At 30.7% G+C, this 26,089-nt stretch overlaps 2 protein-coding genes across 2 annotated transcripts in view; one reads left to right on the top strand and one right to left on the bottom strand.

The window, feature by feature from the left end:
- The window catches only part of LOC134715192 (COMM domain-containing protein 10-like), a 168,804-nt gene that overhangs the window by 118,001 nt on the left and 24,714 nt on the right, over nt 1-26,089 (top strand). The gene's annotated exons all lie outside the window — the stretch shown is intronic.
- LOC134715191 (uncharacterized) lies at nt 1,183-26,089 on the bottom strand. The gene is made up of 21 exons (XM_063577212.1): nt 25,974-26,089; nt 25,461-25,537; nt 24,822-24,868; nt 21,159-22,521; nt 20,124-20,182; nt 19,772-19,852; nt 19,194-19,325; nt 17,827-17,961; nt 17,144-17,215; nt 14,923-15,053; nt 14,539-14,631; nt 13,210-13,296; nt 10,957-11,055; nt 9,777-9,966; nt 6,228-6,368; nt 5,902-5,987; nt 4,822-4,892; nt 4,324-4,487; nt 2,968-3,097; nt 2,518-2,591; nt 1,183-1,862 (listed from the first exon to the last, which is right to left on the bottom strand). Exons 1-21 carry the CDS (start codon nt 25,995-25,997, stop codon nt 1,858-1,860), a joined length of 3,261 nt encoding a protein of 1,086 aa, XP_063433282.1. The 5' UTR covers nt 25,998-26,089; the 3' UTR covers nt 1,183-1,857.

Below are 26,089 nucleotides of genomic sequence, written 5' to 3'. Positions count from 1 at the left end.
AAATTATGCTTTTTTTATTTGATAAATGCTTTTTGTGCTTTTTGTAAATGTTTTTTTTGTTTTGAGATTGTAACTCATTTATAAGGACTGCTGTAACCATATTTTTAACCAGGTTCTATCCACCATTTTCTACACTTAAAAATATCTGTACCAAGTCCGGAACATGACAGTTATTGTCCGTTCGTTTGGTGATCTTTATCATTTGATTTGATTAGGGAATTTCCGTTTGAATTTGCCTCTGAGTTCAGCATTTTTGTGATTTTACCTTTTTTCTCAAATGAATCCAGTATACATTTTTTATTTTATTTCCTGTTATGTCTAGAAACATAGGCAATTCGGCTAAAATTGAACATTTTTTTTGCTTTTGAAGAAAATATGACAGATACAATAACTATTTAAATGGCATTTTAAAGCAACTCATCAATATATATTGAAAAGCAAAAATAATTATTGGTGAAAGATTTTAAGGAAGTACACCACTAATTCATGGTCCCATTACTTTCTATGTTAAATTCCTCCATTTCAACCAGGCACACCTCTTTCATTTTAAGTTCAAATAAAGTGGCAATCATTGCATATCAAAGCAACACTTTATGGTGTCTTCTACTGAAAAAATCAACATACCTTACATGGCATATAAGAAAGAACTGGTTCCCGGAAGTTCGGATGTACCAAAACAAGTACTTCAGATCTGACAAACAGACCAAATGTACCCTCTTTTTAAAATTTGCTGCAATTTTTTTAAATATTTAAAATTAAAAGTCCAAAAGTGTTCTACAATGATCACCAGTCCTTCAGCTTTCATTTGATGCCAAAAATACCTAAATATCCTACATATTTTGAAAGTTACACTCATGCGCAGGAACTATTTTGCGTTAAATATGTACTACTTTCTGGTATGTGCTTTCTGGCCGGGCCTGAATTAGTGGTGTTACACCTTAACAACAAATAACAGGTCAGCATTTCAGGCTCTTGATAGTGTCTTGTTTAAAGTTTGATATGTGTTATCGAAACTTTGATTTCACATTCTATTATCTCATTTAAAGAAATGATACGCATTATGTTACCATTTAGGCAGTTTATTTTCAAATTTTGAATAAAATCAAACGATTTACTAAATAAAAGAAATACTCAATTAATTATTGAAATACGTTTATTGATAAAACCAATACTAAAGGTATAAAGTAGTGTATTCTATATTGTGAAATTATTGTAAGTCGATAAGATATTTGGAAATTGTTAACCAATATCTATCCGGTAAAGTGTTTTCATGATTGGAAACCAACATTGGTTGAAATGCTTTGTTCACATCTTGTCCCTAGCTTTTCACATTGCATCTTTTTAAATTTTACATGTAATTGCAATCGAGTCCAGATAATTCCATATGTTTAGTACACATGTGTTTCAAATCAAAAGATTAACAGCATGAACCTGTTGAGAAAATGTAATTTGTTTTGTTTCTGACCGAAACATCCTTTGTACGAATCACCTTCCATATTATATTTTTGGATGGAAAAACTGTTTTGTATAAGTCGTCCGCAAAATAATTGACAGGTCTTATATGAAAATTAAATTAAACAAGACACTTAAGGTAAACTAAGATTATTCTCGTAAAGCACTTGTGTGATGACAAAAGCTACAAGGAAGAATATTAACAATCAGGACCAAAATGAAAATAGCAAGAATAACACTTTGCTTGTTATTCCTTTTGAACTAATGCATTACAATTAAATAATTTGTTTAAGTCTAAATAACATTATAAATTTGAAGGATTTTTTAGCTGCTGTACTAGGATGTGCACTTGGAGCATAATCTTTTTTTTTAAAGTAAAGTTCATTTTCGGCGTAGTACCAAGTATCAATCTGAAAGTAAAAACACAACAAATTAGTAGTCACTATCGAATAAAAAGTAATGTAACATAAACAGTTAACTTTATGCTATATTTTCTTACGCGTCTGGAGTACAAAATTAAAACCAGGTTATCTATGGTGATTATATAATCATTAATGATACAAGTATTAACTTTAACTGGGCTAAATTTAATTTGTTGTTTTTATTTTATTTTTGATTTACATTATATTATTGATCGCCAAAATTGTTCAGGACTACGTTCTTTGAATGTGACTGTTCACCCGTCTCTTTATACATTTTAATTATGAATAAGTTTAATTTTGTCAGCAGCGTTTGATTCCTCTGTTACATTTACATATTTTACTATCAACTTGAAGTAAGTCATGAAATGACAGCTGTTGTTCATTCATTTGATGTGCTTGAGCTTTTGATTTTGCCATTTGATTAACAGATTTCCTTTTTGAAATGTCCTCGGAGTTCAAAATTTATGTGATATTACTGTTTAGATCACTTGTTAAAACTGTTGGAATTTGTTACGTGTAAATAAAATTTAAAATGTCATAATTGTTGACAATTTAACGTATTGTCTTAAAAGTTCGACAAGCGTGCAGAAGAATGTCGCGAAGAAGACAAGGATTGTTTTTTTTTATCAAATATATAGCTTACCTTTCCTTCTTACAGCCAGTTCTGTTTTATTTTTAACATTTTCTTGTACCATTTTCGAAAAATGAATTATATATCTGTAACAAAGCAGAATTTCGTGATCATAACAAATTAAACAAAATTCTAGTCCTCGATAACATTATCATAAAATAAATAAATATCTTTTTTTTTTCAAATGACATCATTATGTTTTTTAATTGAAGTCTCCTGTTTGAATTCAAAATAATTTTATAAACAACATTTTCAAATACTGATACAGGCAACAGTATTGAACCGAGGCTCAAGTTTTATAATTCGATTAAAAAGACAATTAAAATTCGACATCTCTTATCATCGTTGATTTTGTAACTTAATGATGTCCTTTGTTGTAATTTATATCAAAGTTTCCATTTCCTGAAAGTTTCTGGTTTTAGATTACTGCAAACATCTATCAAAATAAATATTAATACATACGTTGTACGATCCATTTCGATAATGATATTTCCTGATTTTTTCCTTTGGTATGCTTTTTCAATCTTAACATTTGTTGTGGAAGGATATTTTGTCCATTGTGAAACTCTCTTGTATTCCCAAATAGCGCTGACTGTTGAAATAAAGGTAATACACACGAAGGGATATATAAATATGTTATTATAAAAAATATATCTTATTTCTAATTATTTGCACTCTCCTTAGCAATTGGTTTGTTGAAAAATTAAGGACATCGGTGACCGTGAGGTCTAAGAAGTAAATACTGTTATCCCTTGTAGGAAAACACTGAGGTTGTGATATCGATTCCCACTCGAAAGGGTGCATTCAACTCCAATCTTAATTAAATATTGTTGTCAGTTTTCCTATGTAAGGTCGGCAGATTTCTACTGGCACTCCGGCTTTCTCAACCTATAAAACCGGGTACCCAGGAAATAGTTCAAAAGTTGTGCTTATATGTTGCGTTAAAAGCCTGAACTTCAAATACACATTTTGAATCGTTAGCTATGTGTCATTATCGTTGAATTTATTAATTCCACTACTTCTAACAAAATCTTATCAATAGACTATTCGATTACTAACATGAAAAGTATTTTTTTTTGGCAATGAAAGAACCACACATTTTTATATAATTTTATTTGAAGACGCACACAAATGATATATATACAACCTTTACCGTTCTTTAAATATTGTCAAACAAAATCTCCACACGCAGTTAACTAAACACAAACATAAGAGGAGTTCTTTGTTTCTTTTTTTTGTTTGTTAAAAAACTATAGTAGTTCATAAAAAAATCATAAAGACCGGGAAATCGGAATGTAGGGGTATATGTAAATTTTTGGGGAAAAACCATATGACTTATTTTGGAGAGACGTATTGTAATTTAAACATAGAATGTAATTCAAACAGTGAAAACAGTTAAATCACAAAATACTGAACTCCGCGGAATGAAGTTCTAAACGGAAATTACATAATCAAATGGCAAAATGAAAAGCTCAAACACACCAAACGAAGGGACAACAACTGTCATATTCCTGAATTGGTAAAGGCAATTTGTTAAGTAGAAAATAGTGAATTAAACCTGGTAAACCCTAGGTTATATACTCATAATAATATACAGCAACCGTATTTAACTCGGATTTTTTTATTTTTGTGATTTTACTTTTTAGTTGATGTATTTATAATACATATGTTTTTATTCTCATTCTTAATCATTACAGACATTTTGGCAAGATTGGTGCAATACGTTCGCGTGTGTGTTTTTACAAGAATTGAAATTTGTATACTGTAGTGTTTTGACTTTTAAAGGTAATTAATTAGCATAACTTAAAATTGTCTAACCTGCTACATCTGAATATATAGGTATAAGGTAATCATCTGTATCACATTCATTTGATTTGATTGTATTTGAATCATTGTGGTGTTTCCAAGTTTCTCTTGTCTTCAACCGTTGTTGGGTCTTGTTATACTTTTGCGTTTCCTCGTTCTGTAAGGAATTGCTATTACTTAAAGAAAAAAATGAAATATAAAATAAAACGTGCGTCCAAAGCGCTTTTCTTGATTCACATTCCCCAGGAAGACTCAAAGACAACTATTTGAAAGACCAAGTATGTATAAGACCAGAACAGTTGTAAGCGTATCACTGTAATAATGGGTAAAAAATAGACACAAATCAATTCAAACTCCATTATGGACTGATAATTATTGATTCTTTGAAACCACCTAAAAACCCTTATGTTGCAACAAAATATCATTACATAAGTGTTTTTAACGTTGATGCTTTTTAGTATTGGGCCTCTATATAATTCATTGCAAAAATGAATTACACTCAAAACTTACCTTAACTTTATCTCAAAAAGTCCCTCATATCCCATTTTGTATATGTCTACATTTTTGTTGTCCCATCTTACCTAAAACATAATTTTTCTGTAATTATTTTTAAAACGCATGATTCCGAAACTAACAAACTAATTTTAATTCAAACTCTTGAACTATTAAATAGTTTAATTGTAATAAATTCAGCGAATAAAATAATGACAAATAAAAATACATTCAAGTCAATCATTTTCATTATTTTTGTGTAGGAGTCATACAATCTATGACAAACGAGACGATTATTATTTTGAATTCATCAATTTCCCGCACTTTAATAGCAAACTTCTAAAAAAATATCAGAAAAAAGGAACACCTTGTTGATAAATACTGCGTATCAATTTCAAAAATAATACACGAAGTATAAATTCTAGGTACTGATGTTGTTTATCACCTTAATAACGTGTATTAGTATTATTTTGTTTATCTTTGTTAAGTATTACTTTATTGCTGTTAATCTATTGCTGGAAGTATCGACTTGGCTCGGTACTATTGCAACCCGTCATTGTGTTAATATGCTTTGTTAACTTTTATATTCTCGGCTCTCGATTTTACTACTATGCTTTGTCTATTTGCCAATTTGGTTTTCTTTGTTGGCAAATTCGGGTGTTTTAATAGTGATGAAAATTATAACACAATGTTGTCTGCTATTTTATATGTTTTAACAGTTCACACATTGTTGCCAATATATTGGAACTTTCTTTATGTGACTTTCATACAAATGAAAGGTGTGTGTAGTAATAAAAACAAGTTTAAACCCAACATTTTTAATATAATATAAACACGAAGACAGTTGTTATTCATTCCTTTGATGTGTTCAAGCTTTGAATATGCAATTTGTCGAAGGACTTTGCCTTTAGAGTTTTCAGCAAAAAGTTCTTAAAACATCACATTCTATGTGAGAAAAATTCAATGTACAAAATACGCATAGTTCTTTTCTATATTCTGTATCAGTTTTAAAATCTAACGTCATCTGTTTAATTGTCTGTAGTTGTCAGATTTATTCGTGTTATTCATTAAAAGATGTTGCTATTCGACAAATCTCACCACTGATTTCCCTTCTTCTAGTATACTCAATACTGTTCCAAACGTTCCTCGGCCTCCATCAGTATCTTCATACTTCCAATCCTTGCCTATGAGTTAAACCATAATCATTTGTTAAATATATCAACATTTTCTTTTTAATACAGATAACCATCTTCATTTCTATTATGCATGGATAGTTTCAAGAGGGATTGGTTAGTTTGAGGGAAAAAAATATCAAGCGTTGTCAAAAGGAAGATAAATTTGGTTTTGCTATTATCTTGAAAAGTCAATAAATACAAAAATACTCGCAAGTTGTAATGTTAATGAATTATATATATTTTAAATACCTCTGACAACCCTGCATCCAACTGCTATCGGTTCATCGATCAGAGTTCTAACTTCATTGACTTTTACGATATGCTGTAACTCCCGTCCGTCAACATAGTCATAAGAAGCTTTTAATCCATGATCCCATTCTACCATTATACCTTAAATATTTATCAAATGGTTCAAATAAAATTTAAGACATTCGACCATTATACCTTTAATATTTATCAAATAGTTCAAATAAAATATAAGACATTCTACCGTTATACCTTAAATATTTGTCAAATAGTTCAAATAAAAAATATAAGACATTCTACCATTATACCTTAAATATTTATCAAATAGTTCAAATAAAATATAAGACAAATTGTTTTTATTTATTTTTTAATTTCGACCAAATTATTTCAAGATGCCATCCTATTCCGGATCCATTGATTGTATTACATAAAGTTGACAGGCAGTATTTTCATTTTATAATTTCAAAGAGTCTTAATTTGTGTGTTGCTTGACTAGCCGTAATCAATTACGCTCGAAACCAAAGCTTTGGTCATTCGTTAATGTTAAAGATGACGCATGTTTTCCTAAGTTTGTTTCTTTTCGTACATAACACCAAGGGGTGCCAGGATTGACCAAGTGAAAGGCCGACCTGAGGGATGGAAATTTTTTATTCAAGAATTTGCTCGGAAAAGCACACTCTCTGTTCTTTAAACATCCCGTTATTGTTTTATAGTTCTATGATATTGTTTGTATTCTTGTCTGTCATTTTGCTAATATGCTTTGTCTTTTTGCGTTTTTATGATTCTCTGTTACATATGACGTGGATCTGTACTTAAACATCCCGCCATCGTGTAATTGTTCTATTTTAATTTCAGTATTCTAGTCTTTCAATATTGCAAATCATTCGCACAATACAAAGAGGAAAATCTTAATTCTCATCGATTGAAAGTCTATTGAATGTTTTAAAAGTGAATGGTTATGTCTTCTGGTCTGGGAGAATAAATAAGTAGTCTGTTATACATTTACATATGACAAAATGATAATTGTAAACGTTTAGAATCTCTTAGAATTTAGAATCTCTATATTGACCATGCTCTACTTAAAAAAATTGCGTGTACCAAGGCAGGAATATGACAGTTGTTATCCATTAGTTTGATTTGTTTGACTTTCCGTTTTCAATTTTTCTCGGAGTTCAGTATTTTTGTGATTTTACTCTTTTGTATAAAAGTCGCATACAATTCTATCATATGGCAAACCCAAAGGTACTTTATTCATATGATTTTCACCACGTCACTGTGGTCCGTTTAAATAAATTACTTCCCTTAGTTTATGATTCAAATTAGCGAATAATATAGCCTTTTCCAACATTGATCTAAAAACAAACTTGTCTTTGAAAACTTCCTTTGATGGATATTTTCAAAAATGTTGTGTATTTCTTAACGAAAATGCATATCATTTGACTATTACGAAATGGGAGGGTTGAAATCATCATGTTTTTAAAAGAGTTAGGCCGAAAACTTAAGAAAGCAGGTAAGTTAAGATTTATTTCATTCAAAATTCAACCTTCAAGGTGTTTCCCTAAATGCGGACAAATCACTCCCTATATTTTAAAAAAAAATCACGATCTCTCGTTATTTTACATACTACGGTTGCGTCAAATGAATGTTACAAAAAGAAAACTGAACAGTAAAAGTAATACTTTACAAAGACTAATGAATAATTCTATCACATAGTATTAAGATTATTTACATCGTCAGTACCTAAAATCTATACTTCAAGAATATGTGTATTATTTTTGACATTGCGGAATAGAAATCAATGTATTGGTATCTCTCGATGACCTTTTTAGAAAAAGAACGAGACATTCTTTGACATTTCCCTAGCTAGTTCAATTATCTGCTCTGACACTGGTGAATTATTAAAAAAAATAACCTACCAGAATGAATGAATGCCTCACATGACGATGTTTAAAGCCTGACATTTGATAAACGGTGTTGATACACACTAACAACTGCTCTAATTCACTAAATAATGATTATGTCACATACATTTATAATGATAATGATAAATACTGAAAAATGTTGATGTTGCATTTGTAAACTCAATACCTAGAAAATCCTTGCCATAACTATGACAGGTTTCATACTACAAGTAGTGTAGTTAGTACATTAAACATAATAAACAGTATACTCAATGAATTCTCTGTATTTCTTCCTTTTCTCTTACATATACTTGATAAATAAATAGTCAGCAAGAATGTAATACCATTGGATAAATGATAAAAAGCCTTGAGTTCTAAATTTATGTCAACTGAAAGGCATATATCAAGATTTGTGTTGCGTAGGTATTTGTTAAAAAACACTATTTTTTGTTTATCTTGGTTTAGAGGTTCACAAACTTTTCCACATGTTATAATAACGAAAAACGCATCAGCGTTTTAACATTCTATCATTTATCATACATACAGTTACAGTTCACATGATTTCCATTCTTATTTATAGGGACAAATAAAGCATAAACCACGAGACATTTGTGAATATCAAGTTTTCGATAACAATTAACGGAGATACCGGAGAAACATATAACAATAAAAGGAGCTGATCAACTGAGACAAAAGTTATGATAAAAGGAACAAGTTTAATGTAAAACAAAATGTCAAGGGAGAAATATGTTTAAATAACAATAATATTGCTAATCGAAATTCGCGACAATATCAAGTACCAACCACAACACATATCAAAGTATACCTTTTCATTGAATAACCGTGACATACAATGTACGTTATTTACGGGAAATGTATAAATAAAGGCAACAGTAGTATACCGCTGTTCAAAACTAATAAACCCATTGACAAATAACAAAATCGGGGTAACAAACTAAAACCGAGGGAAACGCATTAAATATAAGAGGAGAACAACGACACAACACCGGAACGCAACACACACAGAAACGGACCAAGCAACAGACAAAACATCACGAGAATAACAAATATAACATCAAAACCAAATACATGAATTTGGGATAGACAAGTACCGTGCCACGTCTTATCTCAATATCTCAAAAATAAGAGAAAACACAAACGACTCAACGTTAAAATGCAACACACACAGAAATGAACAATATTATAACAATGGCCATCTTCCTGACTTGGTACAGGACACTTTTAAAGGGGAATAAAAGTGGTGGGTAAAACCTGGTTTTATGGCATGCCAAACCTCGCACTTTAAAGGCAAAGTTAAATATAACATTGAAATGACAACATAATATTACAGGACTACAATACAAATAAAAAGGAGATCATATTAGACAAGGAAAAGCATGATTCATAGATAACAAAAAGCATCAGGTTTAAAATTCAATACGCCAAAAACGCGTCTTGTCCACACAAGACTCACCAGTGACGCCCAGATATAAAAGATCGAAAGTGAAAAAAAACTGATAGACAAAGGATGACTGGACACTTGGTGAACAAAACAGTCATTTGAGATATAAAAAACCTTACAATCTTGTAGATAGTGTTTTACCTATTCATTTACATAACGTTTGTATCTTTTAAAAGTAGTTGTGCATACCGTCTAGATCTTGTCCAAATACTGTGCCTGCAAAACCGAAATCTTCTTCATTTCCGCATCCACAGTACGGTCCTCTCCTTACTCTATCTCCAAGTGTGAGTGTGTTAAACGTCAACTCCACAAAATAACCTCGCTTTTTATACATTTTTAAAGGGTTGCTGAATTCTTTTACCATTTCTAGACAGTCGTCCTAAAAAAAAGTTACGACATATGGTTTGATTCTAATCTTTTTTTCAGTTATAATTTGTTCAGTTATAATTTGTTAAGTTATAATTTGTCTTCAGTTATAATTTGTTTATTACAGAAAGTCGCAAATGAAAACTAACGTAATAGCATGTGTAGGTGATATTCTTTGGATTCTCGAACGAGCAAAATTTGTTAGGTTTCTTTGTTTAAATAAAGACGGGTAATCCAACCAATTATCTTTTTGAGTATGGTTCACATATCTAGAAAAAGTGAAAATAAAAAATCTGATCAAATAAGAGGCAACAGCAGTTTACTAATGGTCTCAAACTTGTAAACCCATTCTGCACTTACAAATCAGTTTAAAACGTAAGGTCATCGTCATAACTCATAAGAAGGTAAGGGACGGTGCGTTTAAACATTACGATTATATATCTTTCTCTATGCACGCAAATAAATAGATGGACTAAGATCAATATTAATTTGTTTTTTTAATTATATTTCAATATTTTGAAGATCAAAGGAATGGTTGTATATAAGCATAATAATATGCATTTTGGTCAAATTGAATTCTTTTGGAACCCTAAAATCAAGGAAGGGGTATTTTAGAATTTTAGTGTAAGTTTAAACTCTTAGACGTTTACGCCATATAAACGTTGAACACAACCCTATGTTTTGCCCTTTGAATCAAAAGTAGTGCATATAAACTTTCCATGTTAAGATGTAATTTTTTTTCAAAACAAAAATGGTACAGTTTTAGCCGTAAATAAATTCAACGTGTGTGAAAATTTATTTTTATTATGAAAACAAACTTAAGATGGCTTATTTTTTTTCGTTACAAAATTTTCAAGAATAAATTGTATTTTCAAGGTTATCTATGTACATAAAGTTAAGTGATTTTAAATGATTTAATGGCAAAAATTACTCCTGTGAATATAGTATGTCAAAAAGCAGGTCTTATTATTGTATTGTTTACGAAGTAAATTCAAAACCTTACATAAATATCATCCATATATTCGGATATTTTCATCCTGATGACATCTGTGCTTTGGTTTTCGGAAAAGCGTTTATCAGCTAGTATGCGTAATGCAATTTTCTGTAATGTAAATTGTAAACAGTGCACTTTAGAAAAGTAGCATTTATAACATTCATTATTGGTATCAATATTATTTACAGTTGTACACAAGTTTCAATATTTGCACTGTTGTATATATTAACTTATTTTACAGATCTCTAATCTGAATCTGACAAATTTTAATAATTACAAAACTAACAGGGTTTCCGTTTCCTTAGAAGACAGCTTATTACTTAGAAAACGTTTTTAAACTAATGTTTTAATGTAAATGTTATCTTTTAACAGCAGACGTGTCTCTGGACATGTATTGGTATGAGTCGCAGTGAATGGCCAAACGCAGTAGATATCTGTCTTAATTTAATATGCATTCAACTGTGAGAAAAAAGATACACTAACTGTTCCGTTTGAATATATCTAAAACAAATGTTTAATTAGACTGTTGCCGGATGTCGTAATTAACGCATTAAAATTAAAATTGTGTAAACAAAATTGTGTACAGGTTCGGCAAAAATGGACGTTACCCTCAAATCCAAATCATAGAGGTATTTCCGTAACAGTACAGACAACCACAATATTTACGTAGTAAAAATGTAACAGTACTGAATCATTTACCTTTAAATTGTGTTATCGTCTATCGATAGCAATAGGTTTATGTTCACTCAGTCTGTCAGTGGCTTTCAAGTGAGGATTTAAAAAGAATAAATCAGTAAAGTTCAAGCATGTGTATTCACCATAAAGATCAACACTCACGGTTGCTCTGCTATTTTTTTGTATAATTTGATTTATGCACCTGAATCTGAGCACAGAAAAGGATCCAGTCCACACTGTTTTGAAAACAATTATATAATTGAACCAAATTTAAAAAAAAAATCCATATAGGGCTAACAGGGACTAGAGGCTCCTGAATTGGACACATGCTAAATTCCGACGGAGCTAAACATGTTTAATGAGATCTCAATCCTCCTCTATAGGTCTTGCTAATTTATAATTAAAAAAAACACACATCGATAGAGTTAGTAAAAAAAAATGAAACTAAGCAAAATGATAAGATACCTTAAATAACAAAGTACTACCAGCAGTCGCTGGCATGCCAGCTCAAAACCTCAATTTCACTGATTGAAAATAATGTTATATAAAAATCCAGAACACTCCCTCCTGTTAGGGGTCATCATCAAATATACTAAATGTTTAGTTCTGTTACTAAATGCAAAACTGTGGAAAGAACACGCATCGACAAAATCAAATTTAGTGTGGTCACCTACAGAGAATTACAGATTGTCTCACTAAGAATGAACACTTTTGCATCCATTTCCAGAAGGGACCACCACACACGTGATGTCAATATGATACTAACGGTCAGGCGCATGATTCCAATTAGTTTTTGTTGTTTGCTTTATGTATTGAAAATAACTACTATTTTATTATTGTATATCCTTTGAAATGAAGCACTCCTCAACTATTTACTGTTGATGTTTGCGAATTTTGAACACAATTTAATGGTCCGCCATTTTCTTCTTCAAAGCCATTGCAGTTCTTCATTTATTTTGACACTTCGTGGACATATTTCAATATATCTTTTTATAAAGATTTGAGTAACTATCTTAAATCAAGTATTCATCAAACTGTATAATTTGACTCCAACATAAACGCGTCCTCAAACTGTATGATTTGACTCAAACATAAACGCGTCATCAAACTGTATAATCTGACTCATATATAAACGCGTCATTAAACTGTATAATCTGACTCAAATATGAACGCGTCATCAAACTGTATAATCTGGCTCATACATAAACGCGTCATCAAACTGTATAATCTGACTCCAACATAAACGCGTCATCAAACTGTATAATCTTACCTCAACATAAATGCGTGATCAAACTGTATACTTTGACTCAAACATAAACGCGTCATCAAACTGTATAATTTGACTCATACATAAACGCGTTATCAAACTGTATAATCTGACTCCAACATAAACGCGTCATCAAACTGTATACTTTGACTCAAACATAAACGCGTCATCAAACTTTATAATTTGACTCATACATAAACGCGTTATCAAACTGTATAATCTGACTCCAACATAAACGCGTCATCAAACTGTATAATCTGACTCAATATAAACGCGTCATCAAACTGTATAATCTGACTCCAACATAAACGTATACTTACAATAACCTGTGGCATATTAATCAAGCGGTGCATTTCATTAACTTGAATGATGTTTCCATTAGTTTGTCTTACAGCATGTTCTAAAATCTGAAAATACATTATATAAAACAGCTGTTTAACTCGGTTATTTTAGTTTCATAAACAAATATCACATATTACTGCAACTAAAATAACCATAATATGTTGATAGCCTCGAAGACTTATTCAATAAATTCTGCTCCTACAAATTATTAAATTTGAATGTTTGTATTTTTATCTGGAGTTAACTGGTTCCTATTCCTGTAAAAGAAATTAAAACATTTGCCATTATCTTAAAACAAAAAAAGGTTTTTGTTCTGTCAGATAGATATTTTTAAATTTGCGGTCTCATTATAATAAGTTTTGTATTTTTAATTGAAATATTGCAAGAGCAGAGCATTTTGCTGTGTTAGTTTTGCAATATCAAATAACTTCCAGGGCTGCATTTTACAATATCTGTGACGTTAAACTCTGACTTGCGTGGACAGGAAAAGAGTAGTCTGAAATGGAATTCAAGCATAATCAGTAAGCTTGCCAAATATATTTCATTTTGTTGTGTAAGGTTCCCTAATACATGCTTGTTTGGAATCGCAAAAGTTGCCATGGAGTATCAAAAATGTTACAAACAACAATAATCATTTCTTTTTTACTTTTAACATATCCTATTACACTGCTGTTTACCTACACACGAATGATTTCTTGAATACATGTAAGTACTTACCATCACAGTCAAACCTGTTTTAAGTGACTACTTGAGGGAGAGCAAAAATATTGTCTTTTAATACAGGTCCAATCTATATGAAATGTACTATAGTCTACAGTGGGATCTTAAGTCAATGATCTTTTGATTTAGGTTTTTGCTTAATACATGTTGTCTTTTAAGCAGATTTGATATTTTGGCCACGAGCATCACTGAAGAGACATGATTTGTTAAAAGGCGCATCTGGTGCAAGAAAAATTGGTACCGTTAATGTAATTTGACTTTATATTGAAAGTCTTAAATTCTATATCGAAAAAAACAAGATATATGAAGCTTTTTTGTAAATTATTTTATCATTGTCAAATTAATTAGTAAAAGGAGGACTGCTAATTAAAATCCATCACATTCTAAGAAATATATCCGTAGATAAATATAATGAGCAAAAGCGTAATGTTAAAAGTGCGGGATGATATGTTAACACAACCTTTAAAATACTAGCATTAATAAAAAAAAAAACTTTTTTGTCTTTCTTTCAACAGTTATATATATATATTATAACAATATATAAATAAAGAAATACCAATATTTTTATATTGAATAATAGTTCTTACATTGTTGCCCTGATGTCTGCCAATAGGGACATAATATATCTTTGTACTCCTTGCAGCTATTTCGTCGATGACCCCGGTAATATCAGATGGTACCTAAAATGTTTAAAAGTTAAGGACTAATATCTGCATATTTTTATGGTCAACGGTCAGAATTTACAGAAACAATCATTTAATCCAGAAAAATATCAAGTAATCAGTATTCTCCTTTCGGCAATCAACCAATGCTTGTGTTTTTGAATAACAAAAAAACAAAAAAACAAAATAGTTATAACATTTTGAAAATATATAATAATGACTTAGTACGATGCAAATAAAAGGTCAGTCAATGTCCTGTAAAAACATAAATATATAATTATTGCTGAATTTAAAATCGTTCATACGTACCGGAAGATTACTCAAATCCAAATTAGGAATTTGTACATCTTGTAATAAACGTTTAGACTGTTCTGACGATCCATTAGTGAAAACAATCATGCTTGCAGTCATTACAACATCTATGATAATATGTCCTAAGCCTATGAGTAAAAATGAATATAAATGCAGATAAAATTAAAAAAAGGCATCGTAAAAAACAATGAACTGGTATCCAATGCGCATGATCGAAAATTTCATTCCAAAGTTGTATTTAACAGCTGAAAGATAAAGGACAAGCCAGTGAAACATTGGTGACATAATCTTCAACTTATAATTTGTTATCCTCCAAATGTATAATATAAGTCCCGGACGAACTTTCTGCTGCCGGATGTATAAAGTTACGCCGCATCAATACTAAACTACGAGTATAATTCAAAACAGAAAGTTTCTTATCAAATGGCAAAATCAAAAGCTCAAATACATTAAGCGAATGCATATTACAACTGTCATATTTTTGACTTATGTAGAAAGTAATGGATTGAATATGGTTTTATAGGAAGCTAATCCTCTGACTTATATAACAGTCGCATCAAATTTCATTATATTGAAATGCGTGAATAAAACAAACACAATATTGGTGAAAATTTCAAACTAGGGGTACAGCAGTCAACATTGTGTTATAATTATAATCACTAACAAACAACCAAATATGTAACAAAGAAGCACACAATGGCATATGGACAAAGCATGTCAGTCAAAATGCAAGACAATTTTACCATTGAACAACAACATTATGCAGGATGAATCAGTACTCAGCCACATACTATATGTATCAAAGAAATATAACACGGCAAATAGACAAATCTCATATAGAGGAAATAGCTTTTAGTGATTTAAGGAAGTAGAGTACGTAAAGGTATGCATATGCAAAACTGTAGAAGCTGTATTAAAACATAATGTAGAAAACTGTATATACAATCTAACTTAATTAGAAACAATCATTTAAAAGACAAAGTTGACGTAGTCGCATAACTAAATCTTATCTTGGCGATTTCGTTGACTCGCGATAATACTAGATACACACCCGTTTACTGGCTATTTTGTTCTAAATATTCTATCGCTTAAAGATATCAATCGAACACAGTTTGATTTTCAAAATCTTCTTCTGTGGTAGTTTTTGTGTTTAACATATCATTAAGGCATTTAGGTGAGGATTTCATCTATTAATAAAAGTATTAATTAATCAAGTAATTTATGTGTTTACTAGTTTCAAGATCTTTATGTAAGTGAATAATAGGATATCGCTTATAAATTACAATTAGACCGTTAACGTCTTTATTACCAAAGAAAATTAATCTTAGGAAATTATTGATTTGAATTTTACATGATTTATTTGTTTAATGTCATTACCTACAGCCAATGTCTTGTCTTATCATGTTATAAATATCGTAGAAAACACGCCACCTTATTTTTTTTATATTTCACAGCTGTGAAAGAGAACTTTATTTCACGAAATTCTCGGAATGTAACATAAAGATAAAAAAAAAAAAAAAAAGTATCTTTTAAAAGATCGTCGAACGATTCCAGAATTTCAGATGACCTACATATAAAAATAACTGTTTAGGACTAATATGCATTTATTTTTGTATATTTGCGAATTTTTAATAATTCCGACTGGAGAAAAAACTTTTGTATTCGATTTTTGCTTTGTTAAATAAACAAAGTTTGCTTATACCCATAGATAAAATAGTATTAGATAAAGTTGTAACCAAAAATTCTCACAAATTGGTATAAAATTGAATACCATTCTACTATCATTTTATTTTACAATAAATAAATTTTGTGTTTTTACTGTCCTCTGATTGGTTAACATTATTACTTTTATTTTCAATGCTGTCAATTTTGATGGTGACACACTCACTCTGACGTTGTGTATTCATACGCCAACATATGTGTACGTTGTTATTGTTAATATAAATAATATAAAAAGGTCTTTGAGCCTTATTTTTGATAGAAATTGTTTATAATGAATGGCAATAATTTATTTTGATTTTATTGAACCATAAAACTATTTTTTGACTCTTCACATTTTACTTAATCCGCTTCGCGGACTATTCAATGAGAAGAGTCAAAAATTAGTTTTATGGTTCAATAAATTCAAAATAAATAATAGCAATTCATTAATTGCTTTCAAAGGAAGTGTTGCAATACTTTTGTTTCAGATGTATACTAAAACAAAATGTATACTCACATGACGAAACACCAGCGTAACCCATCAGAAGTCCTGCCACGAGAGGTGCATCTCCACCTGACCTAAGCTTTCCTTTAGCATAAATAAAATCAATAGTTTAAGACCGTGATTATTTCTAGATAAAAATATAAACAGTACACATATTTCTCTACAAAATGTGAATTATGCATGGCAAGTTAATAACACATTAAAAGCGGATGTTGAATAGATCGTGTTTTTTGAAGCGATCTGATTAATTATAAGTAACAACAAGTTAATTTTACGATGAATAAACCTATTACAAATTTAAAATTTACATCTACCGAGAAGTCATAAAAATGAAAGGCAGAAAGTTACGAACTGTTTTTTTCTTCGATCTTAAAGACCAGGGTAAATGTTTGTTCAAAACAGTTTGTTTGGTCTAGTCAAACTTCAATCATGATTTAAAGTATGTTAATTCTTAAAAACAAAGTTTTGCTTGATTAAAACGTTGGTCTTTGGCTTATTTTGCATTTTATTCTTAAAACCATATTTAGCAATATAGTATGCATTATTGAACTTTGACTTGACCAAGCTTGAAAAGTACAAAACTTTTTATCCTTTTAGAAACAACACTCAAAGCAAATTGATTCATCCAACTACCCTTTAACCATTACATCAACATACGATTCATTAAGATTTTATAAATATATAACTAATATTACCAATTAATTCCACAAGTAATCCATAATCACTAGTTGCTTCTTGTATAAGACGTGTTTCCCGGCCAAATACTGCTAAACCAATTCCAGTTCCCATCCCGCAACATTGTTTGTGTTGTTTTGCATGCTGTTCAATTCCTATAAAAGATATATGTGTTCTTCTAATATTGAGAACGATTATCTTTAAATCTGATTTTTATAAAACGTTTACAATCTCTTCTGTAGATATGTCGGAACTAGTCAGGACCACATTAATCATTCAATGAAAAGTGAAAGAGATTTAATGTAACAGTTGATGTGAATGTAAATCACAGAAAGTTTTTTTCTTTTGATGGTTGTTCGTAGTGAAGCATAAAAGTACTCACCTTTCAAGATCAACTTTGATGAGGTTCATCTCTTATCTCAGTGTTTTGTTTGTTTGTTTTTTGCCATGTTTATCTTTATTTTATTACATGTGTTTTGTTTGTATTTGTCAAGTCAGATTTATCATATATACAGGTCAGGATTACATACTAGTGCATGAAAATGAAACCTCGCATACTAGTACATCAAACGTTAACATGCTGTTTTATTTCTTTAACGTTAAGTAAATGCTTGTTAATGTGAGAGTAGTTTACGGGTATTTAAATCTGGTACAACAATTTAAAAGTAACAAATCAAGGTAACAAAACAAGAAAGGCCGTTAGTTTTCTCATTTGAATTGTATTTGCATTGTCATTTCGGGGCAATTCATAGCTGACAATGCGGTATGGGCTTTGTTTATTGTTGAATGCCTTTGGGCGACATATAGTTGTTAATTTCTGTGTCATTTTGATCTCATATGCAATCATTCCACATCTTCTTATATTGTAAACACTAAGGAAATCGCCAGAACTCTAAAAGTAGCGAGACCGTGCGAGTCTTCCGGTTAATAAGAGACGAAAGTTGCCTAAAGATATTGATAACTAATATGTCGATAAAGGATTTGAAATAGTCAAGATAAAAAAAAATAAAAATCAATTTAAAGACAAACAACAGAACATAAAATCGAAAGACTTATCATCACAAAAAACACCAGTGATCGCAAGCGCTTCAGAAGTAGATCATCCTTTTTATGTCGCTCGCATTTATTTACTCACGTAAGTGTCACCCCAATTCTGTGATATATTTCAAGAAAAGAGGATAAGCTTGTAGTTAAGACAATAAGGACAGATCTCATGATGACGTCCGTAAAATATTTCTACGGTTCATATGAAATGGCATTGAATGAAACTATCAATTTTAAATAAATACTTAAAATTCTAGGATTTTCCTTTTCTGTTAAGATTACACAAAGTAATTTATTGTACTTATTTCGAATTCTGCTTTTCTCGTCATTTATTTAAACTCACCGTAAACATACTGTAAAGCAACTGATTTCAACCGTTGGAAACACTCCGACATCCGTTCAGATGTATCTATCACCAAAATAACATCAGTCCCTTTTGCTTGTTTGACTACTCCGGATCTTACTCTAGCTGAAGCTTAAAATTAAAAAAACAAGATCTTCATGATTAGACAAAAAGTTTTTCTAGATCAGCCTAACCAACACAAACTTCAATAAAAAATTCTGAAGATTAATTTTTGTCATTTGACATTTTTTTATATTGGCAGCGCCTGTTTAAAACAATCTTTATATTAACTCGTTCAAAAGAGCATGGGTATCTATGGATATGTGTTAAAGATGTGATTGTTACTCATTAATTTTTTATGTTTACTTATCAAATAGCAGCAGTGAATGCTTTGGTGAATTACTATATGTAAGCTTGTTATGTTAACTTATACTACATTGAACATAACATGAATCAAATATTTAGGTTCAGTCTTATTTTTACATAAATTCCATCTTCAAGCCATAAAATTGGCTGCACAGAATATTATGGAATAATTACCTTTTATGATTTAGAACATTTGATTTTAAAACACTTACCATAAGCTTTCACTTGTCTGAAATAATGATACCATTCTCTTAGAGTTTGGGGTTGATCACTATAACTTTCACTAAACAGTCCTTAAAATATATTTGATATATACATTTATTTGAATATGGAAATAAAACATATGAAACTGGAACGATTGTCAGTCAAATAGCTCACACAGTTTCAAAAAACATATGCATTCGATATATGCCGTAAATATATCAACATAAACCACCAAATAATCAAACTTTGCATTAACACCAAGAAAATACCACGGTGAAAACAGACGAAAGCGAACTAAAATAATATTTTTAAATTACATGAATGAGATATTGATCGAATATTGTACTATATCCTACATACGTTCACTAAAAATGTCTTCATCTCTTTCTCTTCTTCTTGCTCGCCTGGTCAAATTGTACCTAAATGTCATATCATATGTTTAGTTTGGAAGAATATTAGTGATGTTTAAAACGGTACATGTACTACATTTACTAGTCCATAATATATTCAAGAGCAAACAGCTAAAACACCCTCAAAATACTGCCAGGTTCAGAAATTTCGAGACTTATCATGAAAACATTTTTTTTTAACCTTGATGCTTTTCAATAGGGACCATTTGCTTATGCACATGACATAACGAGTCATCATTGTCTGAAACTTGTTGAGGCTGTTCTGGAAAAACATTATATGTCTTGCCACTACTTACACCTTTTTGGAACACTTTACCAACTTCATAGCCCTAGCAAGACAGACGCATCCAACAGTTGAACAGACAACGACTTGTGCGTTATCTGAATGATTATATCATAGTAAATCGAGGATAAATTGGAGAAAACTTGAACTTTCTATGGACACAACCTTCGACTATGAGAGAAAAACTGAAGATAAATCTTTAATTCGAAATCCGTGTTTTTTTGTTTATGCAAAACAACAAATCCAAATTATCAAATGTTACAAGTAGGTTGTTTATATTGAGGGCTTCATCATTTGATTTGCCATTAGTATAAATGCCACATCATTTGAATTATAAAAAAAAATAGGGTGATATAATTGTATATCTGAAACTAAGAGCTAATTATATATATGATTAAAATATACCAAATTGTTACAATATTAATATTTTCTGTCATCTTTTAATACAGTTTCCGTGTTCTGGCATTTTGTGAGACAAAATTTATAATATATATAGCTATAATGGTTTAACTCACACATGTTTCACATTTTTACTTTCAAAGTTTCGTTTTTTCGCGTACCTGTTGAATGTTATTTAAAAAAAAAACATTATTGTAGCAGAAAATTGATTAGAACTTAAGACAGATGAATTCAATCAAAAGAGATTTATTGCAATATATGTTCCAACGAGTATCTTTTGAGATAGTTTGTTCTGATACTTACGATGTTGCTGACGTCATCATAGTTCTTTCGTCTACTCTATTGTGTGCTGACGGTTTTATATTGGGTACACTATTTTTTTCTATTTGAAAATCTATATTGCTTTTATCTGTATACCCTTTATAACTTTCGTGATTGTTATAAAAGCCAACGCGGTTGTCGTTTTGTATTCGCTTGCTCCTACTTTTATAGCCTAATTCATTTTTATTAATCCTGCCTTTTGATTTTGAAATGTTGCAATTTTCAATCTCAGGCAAATCTTTTTTACTAACTTCCTTGCTCAATGTACGCAATAGGTTGTCTTGTCTGGTTTCATTCTCATCTACAACATTGCCATTTACACTATTATCTTCATCATTGCTGTTTAAAAGTGTAGAATATTGACTTTCAACATTATAACGACCCCCTTTCAATGCATTATTGATTTCCGTATCGCTTTGTGCTCCAAGTGGTTGGTTATTAATGTTATTGGATTCTTTAATGTTTATCGAATCGCTTTGTGCTCCAAGTGGTTCGTTATGAATGTTATTGGATTCATTAATGGTTTTCGAATCGCTTTGTGCTTCAAGTGGTTCGTTATTGATGTTATTGGATTCTTTAATGTTCCTCGAATCGCTTTGTTTTCCAAGTGGTTCGTTATGAATGTTATTGGATTCATTAATGGTTTTCGAATCGCTTTGTGCTTCACGTGGTTCGTTATTGATGTTATTGGATTCTTTCATGTTTATCGAATCGCTTTGTGTTCCAAGTGGTTCGTTATGAATGGTATTGGATTCATAAATGGTTTTCGAATCGCTTTGTGCTCCAAGTGGTTCGTTGTTGATGATATTGTAATCATTAATGTTTACCGAATCGCTTTGTGCTCCAAGTGGTTCGTTATGAATGGTATTGGATTCTTTTATGTTTATCGAATCGCTTTGTGCTCCAAGTTGTTCGTTGTTGGTGGTATTGGATTTATCATTAATTACATTGTGTGTCAGTAGTTGTACTGATCTACCATTCATATTGTTGGTACAGTTATTGATATTGTCATCATCGCTATAACTATCATTGTCTTGTGTATATTCGGAATAATCTTCTTCGATTTCTTCACAATTTTCCATAGGTGGTGTATTGTTTATCTGTCCGGGTACATTTCTGTGTAGTACATTTGAGAAACACACAGATCCATCTTCACTCAAAAGATCAGAAGAACCATCTTCATCACTATTATTATCAAAGGCCGTCGTTTTTTGTAGATTTGCTACGAGTGTGTTTAATCTATTAGCCTTCTTCAACAAATTGTACATTTGCTTTGTAACATTATCAAGATTGTTCGCATAGTCAATGGAATCCGACTCTACTCGACTAACACGTTGTTCCAATTCTAAAAGATATTTCTTATTTAATTTACAGGATTGAACACCTTTTAAAACGAACTTATTGGTGTAAATTTTTCGAATAGTTAGGAATACCAAGAAAGTTCGATCATATAAATACCTAATTTAACACTAGATACAAATTGGGGTGCATATCAACATAGCTAGCTAAATCTTCCCTGTACAAATTTAAGAAGAATAATCTTGAAGTGCATACAAATGAAGTACAAAGAAGTGAAAATTAGTAGATATTCCAAATAATCAAAGCTGGTATATATAGACACGATCCATATTAATATAAAATATCAAAAATGCATTATGAACAGTATCAGCAGGTCGAATTAACCAGAAAGCACTATTTGAGAGTACTCAAAGTTACTGACAGCTAAGTAGAAGCCAAAAAATAATTAATAATAAAACATCATGGATCAGAGACTAAAATCAACTAGAACACATCGCAGGGATTTAGTATTTTAACGTCATGAACAGTTAGAGAAGACATGACTTGTGCTATGCCAAAAAATCTATGACATTAGAACACACATGGGCATACCGAACGAGTAGGAATATATAATCACCGAATAGACCTGGCGCATGAATAGATTTGTTAGTTAACGCAAAAATGTTACTCCATCAAATTTTCAATCTGGTAAAAAATAAACTACAAAAAACTGATATTATCATTCAAACAAATGTACATGTTTTGTGTTTATTTTTAATTTAACGAGTATATTTAAATTTTGTTAACGTCGATCCTGATTGTGTCATTACTGCCGCCATCGTGTTGACATTCGGTCAACGTCGTCTATTAATGAAAACTTAACGACGTCAAAACAACTGCCGGAAGTCCTCTCAACCAATCATATTAACATATTTCCTAAGATGCAAATCATATACGAATCATCAAAGTATATCATGAATGATCAAATACAATTATATTAATTGAGTTAAGTCTGCCAATTGATATTTTATCGTGTGTTTTTCTATGTTATGATGTTAGGCGATTGTTTCAGAAAAAGGGAGAAGGTTTTGATCCATTAAAACGTTTAATCCCGCTGCAAATGTGTGCACCTGTCCTAAGTCAGGAATCTGATGTACAGTTGTTTATGTAATATATACGTGTTTCTCGTTTCTCGTTTTGTTTATATAGATTAGACCGTTGGTTTTCCCGTTTGAATGGTTTTACACTAGTAATTTTGGGGCCCTTTATAGCTTGTTGTTCGGTGTGAGCCAAGGCTCCGTGTTGAAGGCCGTACTTTAACCTATAATGGTTTACTTTTTAAATTGTTATTTGGATGGAGAGTTGTCTCATTTGCACTCACACCACATCTTCCTATATCTATGTGTTTACCTTACATAAATCGCAATATTCACCTTTTTGTTCTCACGCGAAGGGCGTTTTCGCGCTCGCCAAAAAGTCATTATTTGAAAAAGAATTACCAATTCTTACTTCACTAGATTATTTAGACCACAAACTAATACTAAAATTGCCAGATCTTAATGTTGTCGGTAATATATTTTAAGGTGGTATGGGTGTCTATCGCCATCTTGGATTGTAAAAAACAGAGAATCTAAGGACTAGATTTTTAATCAAGTTAGCAAATTTTGGTGCAGGAATGCAGATAACTGATATGAGTTTACATTTAAAAGAACAAATTTATCAGATTATAACTTATTAATATTAATATTTGTACAAGCGTGATTAGTTCTGCTTGGATTTTAATATTTCTAAATTAGTTTTTTAAGGGGGGTTACTTTGAAATAGTGCATTTTCTGAAGGAATCTACATGGAATTTTGCTTTTTTGTATCTTTGCCGGAAAAACGCACGGTGACCATATCTTTTCTTTTGATATTCTCAAAGCAATTTAGAAAAGCCATCTTCTCGTATTTTATTTGTACAATTTTATCATTTAGTTTAGCTTCTAATCACATGATGGCTCTTTTCCATGTATAATCCATACAAAATGTGTCATTTTGTCATGACCTGTAGCTTGAAAAAATGCGCGGTGACCTATCAATGTATGATATTTTTCAAATATATCAAAAGATACTACGTTTTGGCAAAGTATGAACAAATTCTATCATTTTTAATTTAGACTCCTATACCACCTTAAATAAATATAGGAAGACTTGGTATGAGTGCCAATGAGACAACTCTCCATCCAAATAACAATTTATAAAAGTAAACCATTATAGGTCAATGTACGGCCTTAAACACGGAGTATTGGCTCCCACCAAAGAACAAGCTATAAAGGGCCCCAAATTTACTAGACGGGTAAAACCATTCAAACGGGGAAATATACTCACGTGTAAATTTGTTTGAGGCAACAGCCAGCATTGAAGTTCTACTCGTGCTAAAACACATACCACAAACTTTATGTACAATTGCAAACTCAAGTTTTATATACAATTTTACAAAATGCAAAGATTTCAAACTATAGTGTTTCTGATAGTAAAAACATGTTAATAATCTCAAATGATTACTAGTGTGTTCGTCAGCAGGATATTATACTCTCTCCCCCCCCCCCCAAAAAAAATATAGGTTATCCGAGCGCGAATATTCAAGAGACATAACAGTAACTCTGAATACGGTAGTAACTAATAAAATTAGATTAAAACGTTCAATTCTTTGAGGTAGATAAAAAAAAAAACGCATCATGATTGCTTGTGGGGTTTTATTAATGATAAACGTAGAACAAATGGTAATTCAAAAGAAAACATCAGAAAAGATGCATGCAATTTACAATCATTTTTAACGTATGAAAATCAGTATTTTCAAAGAATTTCAGGCAAATTAATATAATGCAATACTAGACCTCATTTTTTAAATATATTTTGCAGTACTGGAAAAACAATTTCTTGAGCATTCTTATCTTCATAATATACAGCAAAAAAGGTAAATATATGTATATCATTCAAAAAGTAAAAGAAATTGCAGAAACAAACCTATTTAATGATATTTTGTCCAATATTTCTGCTTGAGAGTTTTGTAATGCATATATGGTGTGTTTCATAGCAATGACCTTAAATGAAATATAAATTATATAATAACCAACACAAACAATAATTTTTAGTTTTGGCGACAAAATATGGTTTTCATCCGGAAAGGTAAAATATCAAAAGTCAAAAACAAGTCAAGTCCTTATTTAAACGGTTTATTGACGTTTTACAAGTTGCGAGTCTTGCAGTCTTTCGGGTCAGTGCAGATAAACAATGATAAAAAAAGATACCTTTTTGAGATCATTTAATCTTAGCAAATTAATATGTGAAAGATAAACTAACATTTCTATTCTCCAAACTGAAAAAAAACATTGTACACTTATTTTCTAATATTTGCATTGATTGCACTAACACTGTAAATAGCTTGAAATGAACTTAAAATAACCGACGACTTCTTACTGACATTGCTCTTATTTTAACGAGCAGCATATATTTTTTATATATATATATATATCATACCTCTTCCTTCATTTGGTTTTCCATATTCTTTGCTGTCTATTGAAAAAAAAATATTTGAAGGTATAAAACAATAACGAACATCAAGATTTCTTAATTGTACATCTTTCACAGATAAA

This window comes from Mytilus trossulus, chromosome 4 (genome assembly GCF_036588685.1).
Source record: "Mytilus trossulus isolate FHL-02 chromosome 4, PNRI_Mtr1.1.1.hap1, whole genome shotgun sequence".
NCBI classification, from domain to species: Eukaryota; Metazoa; Mollusca; class Bivalvia; order Mytilida; family Mytilidae; genus Mytilus; species Mytilus trossulus.
The sequence above is the reverse complement of the archived record's forward strand: the minus strand, read 5'-3'. Positions and strand labels throughout refer to the sequence as shown.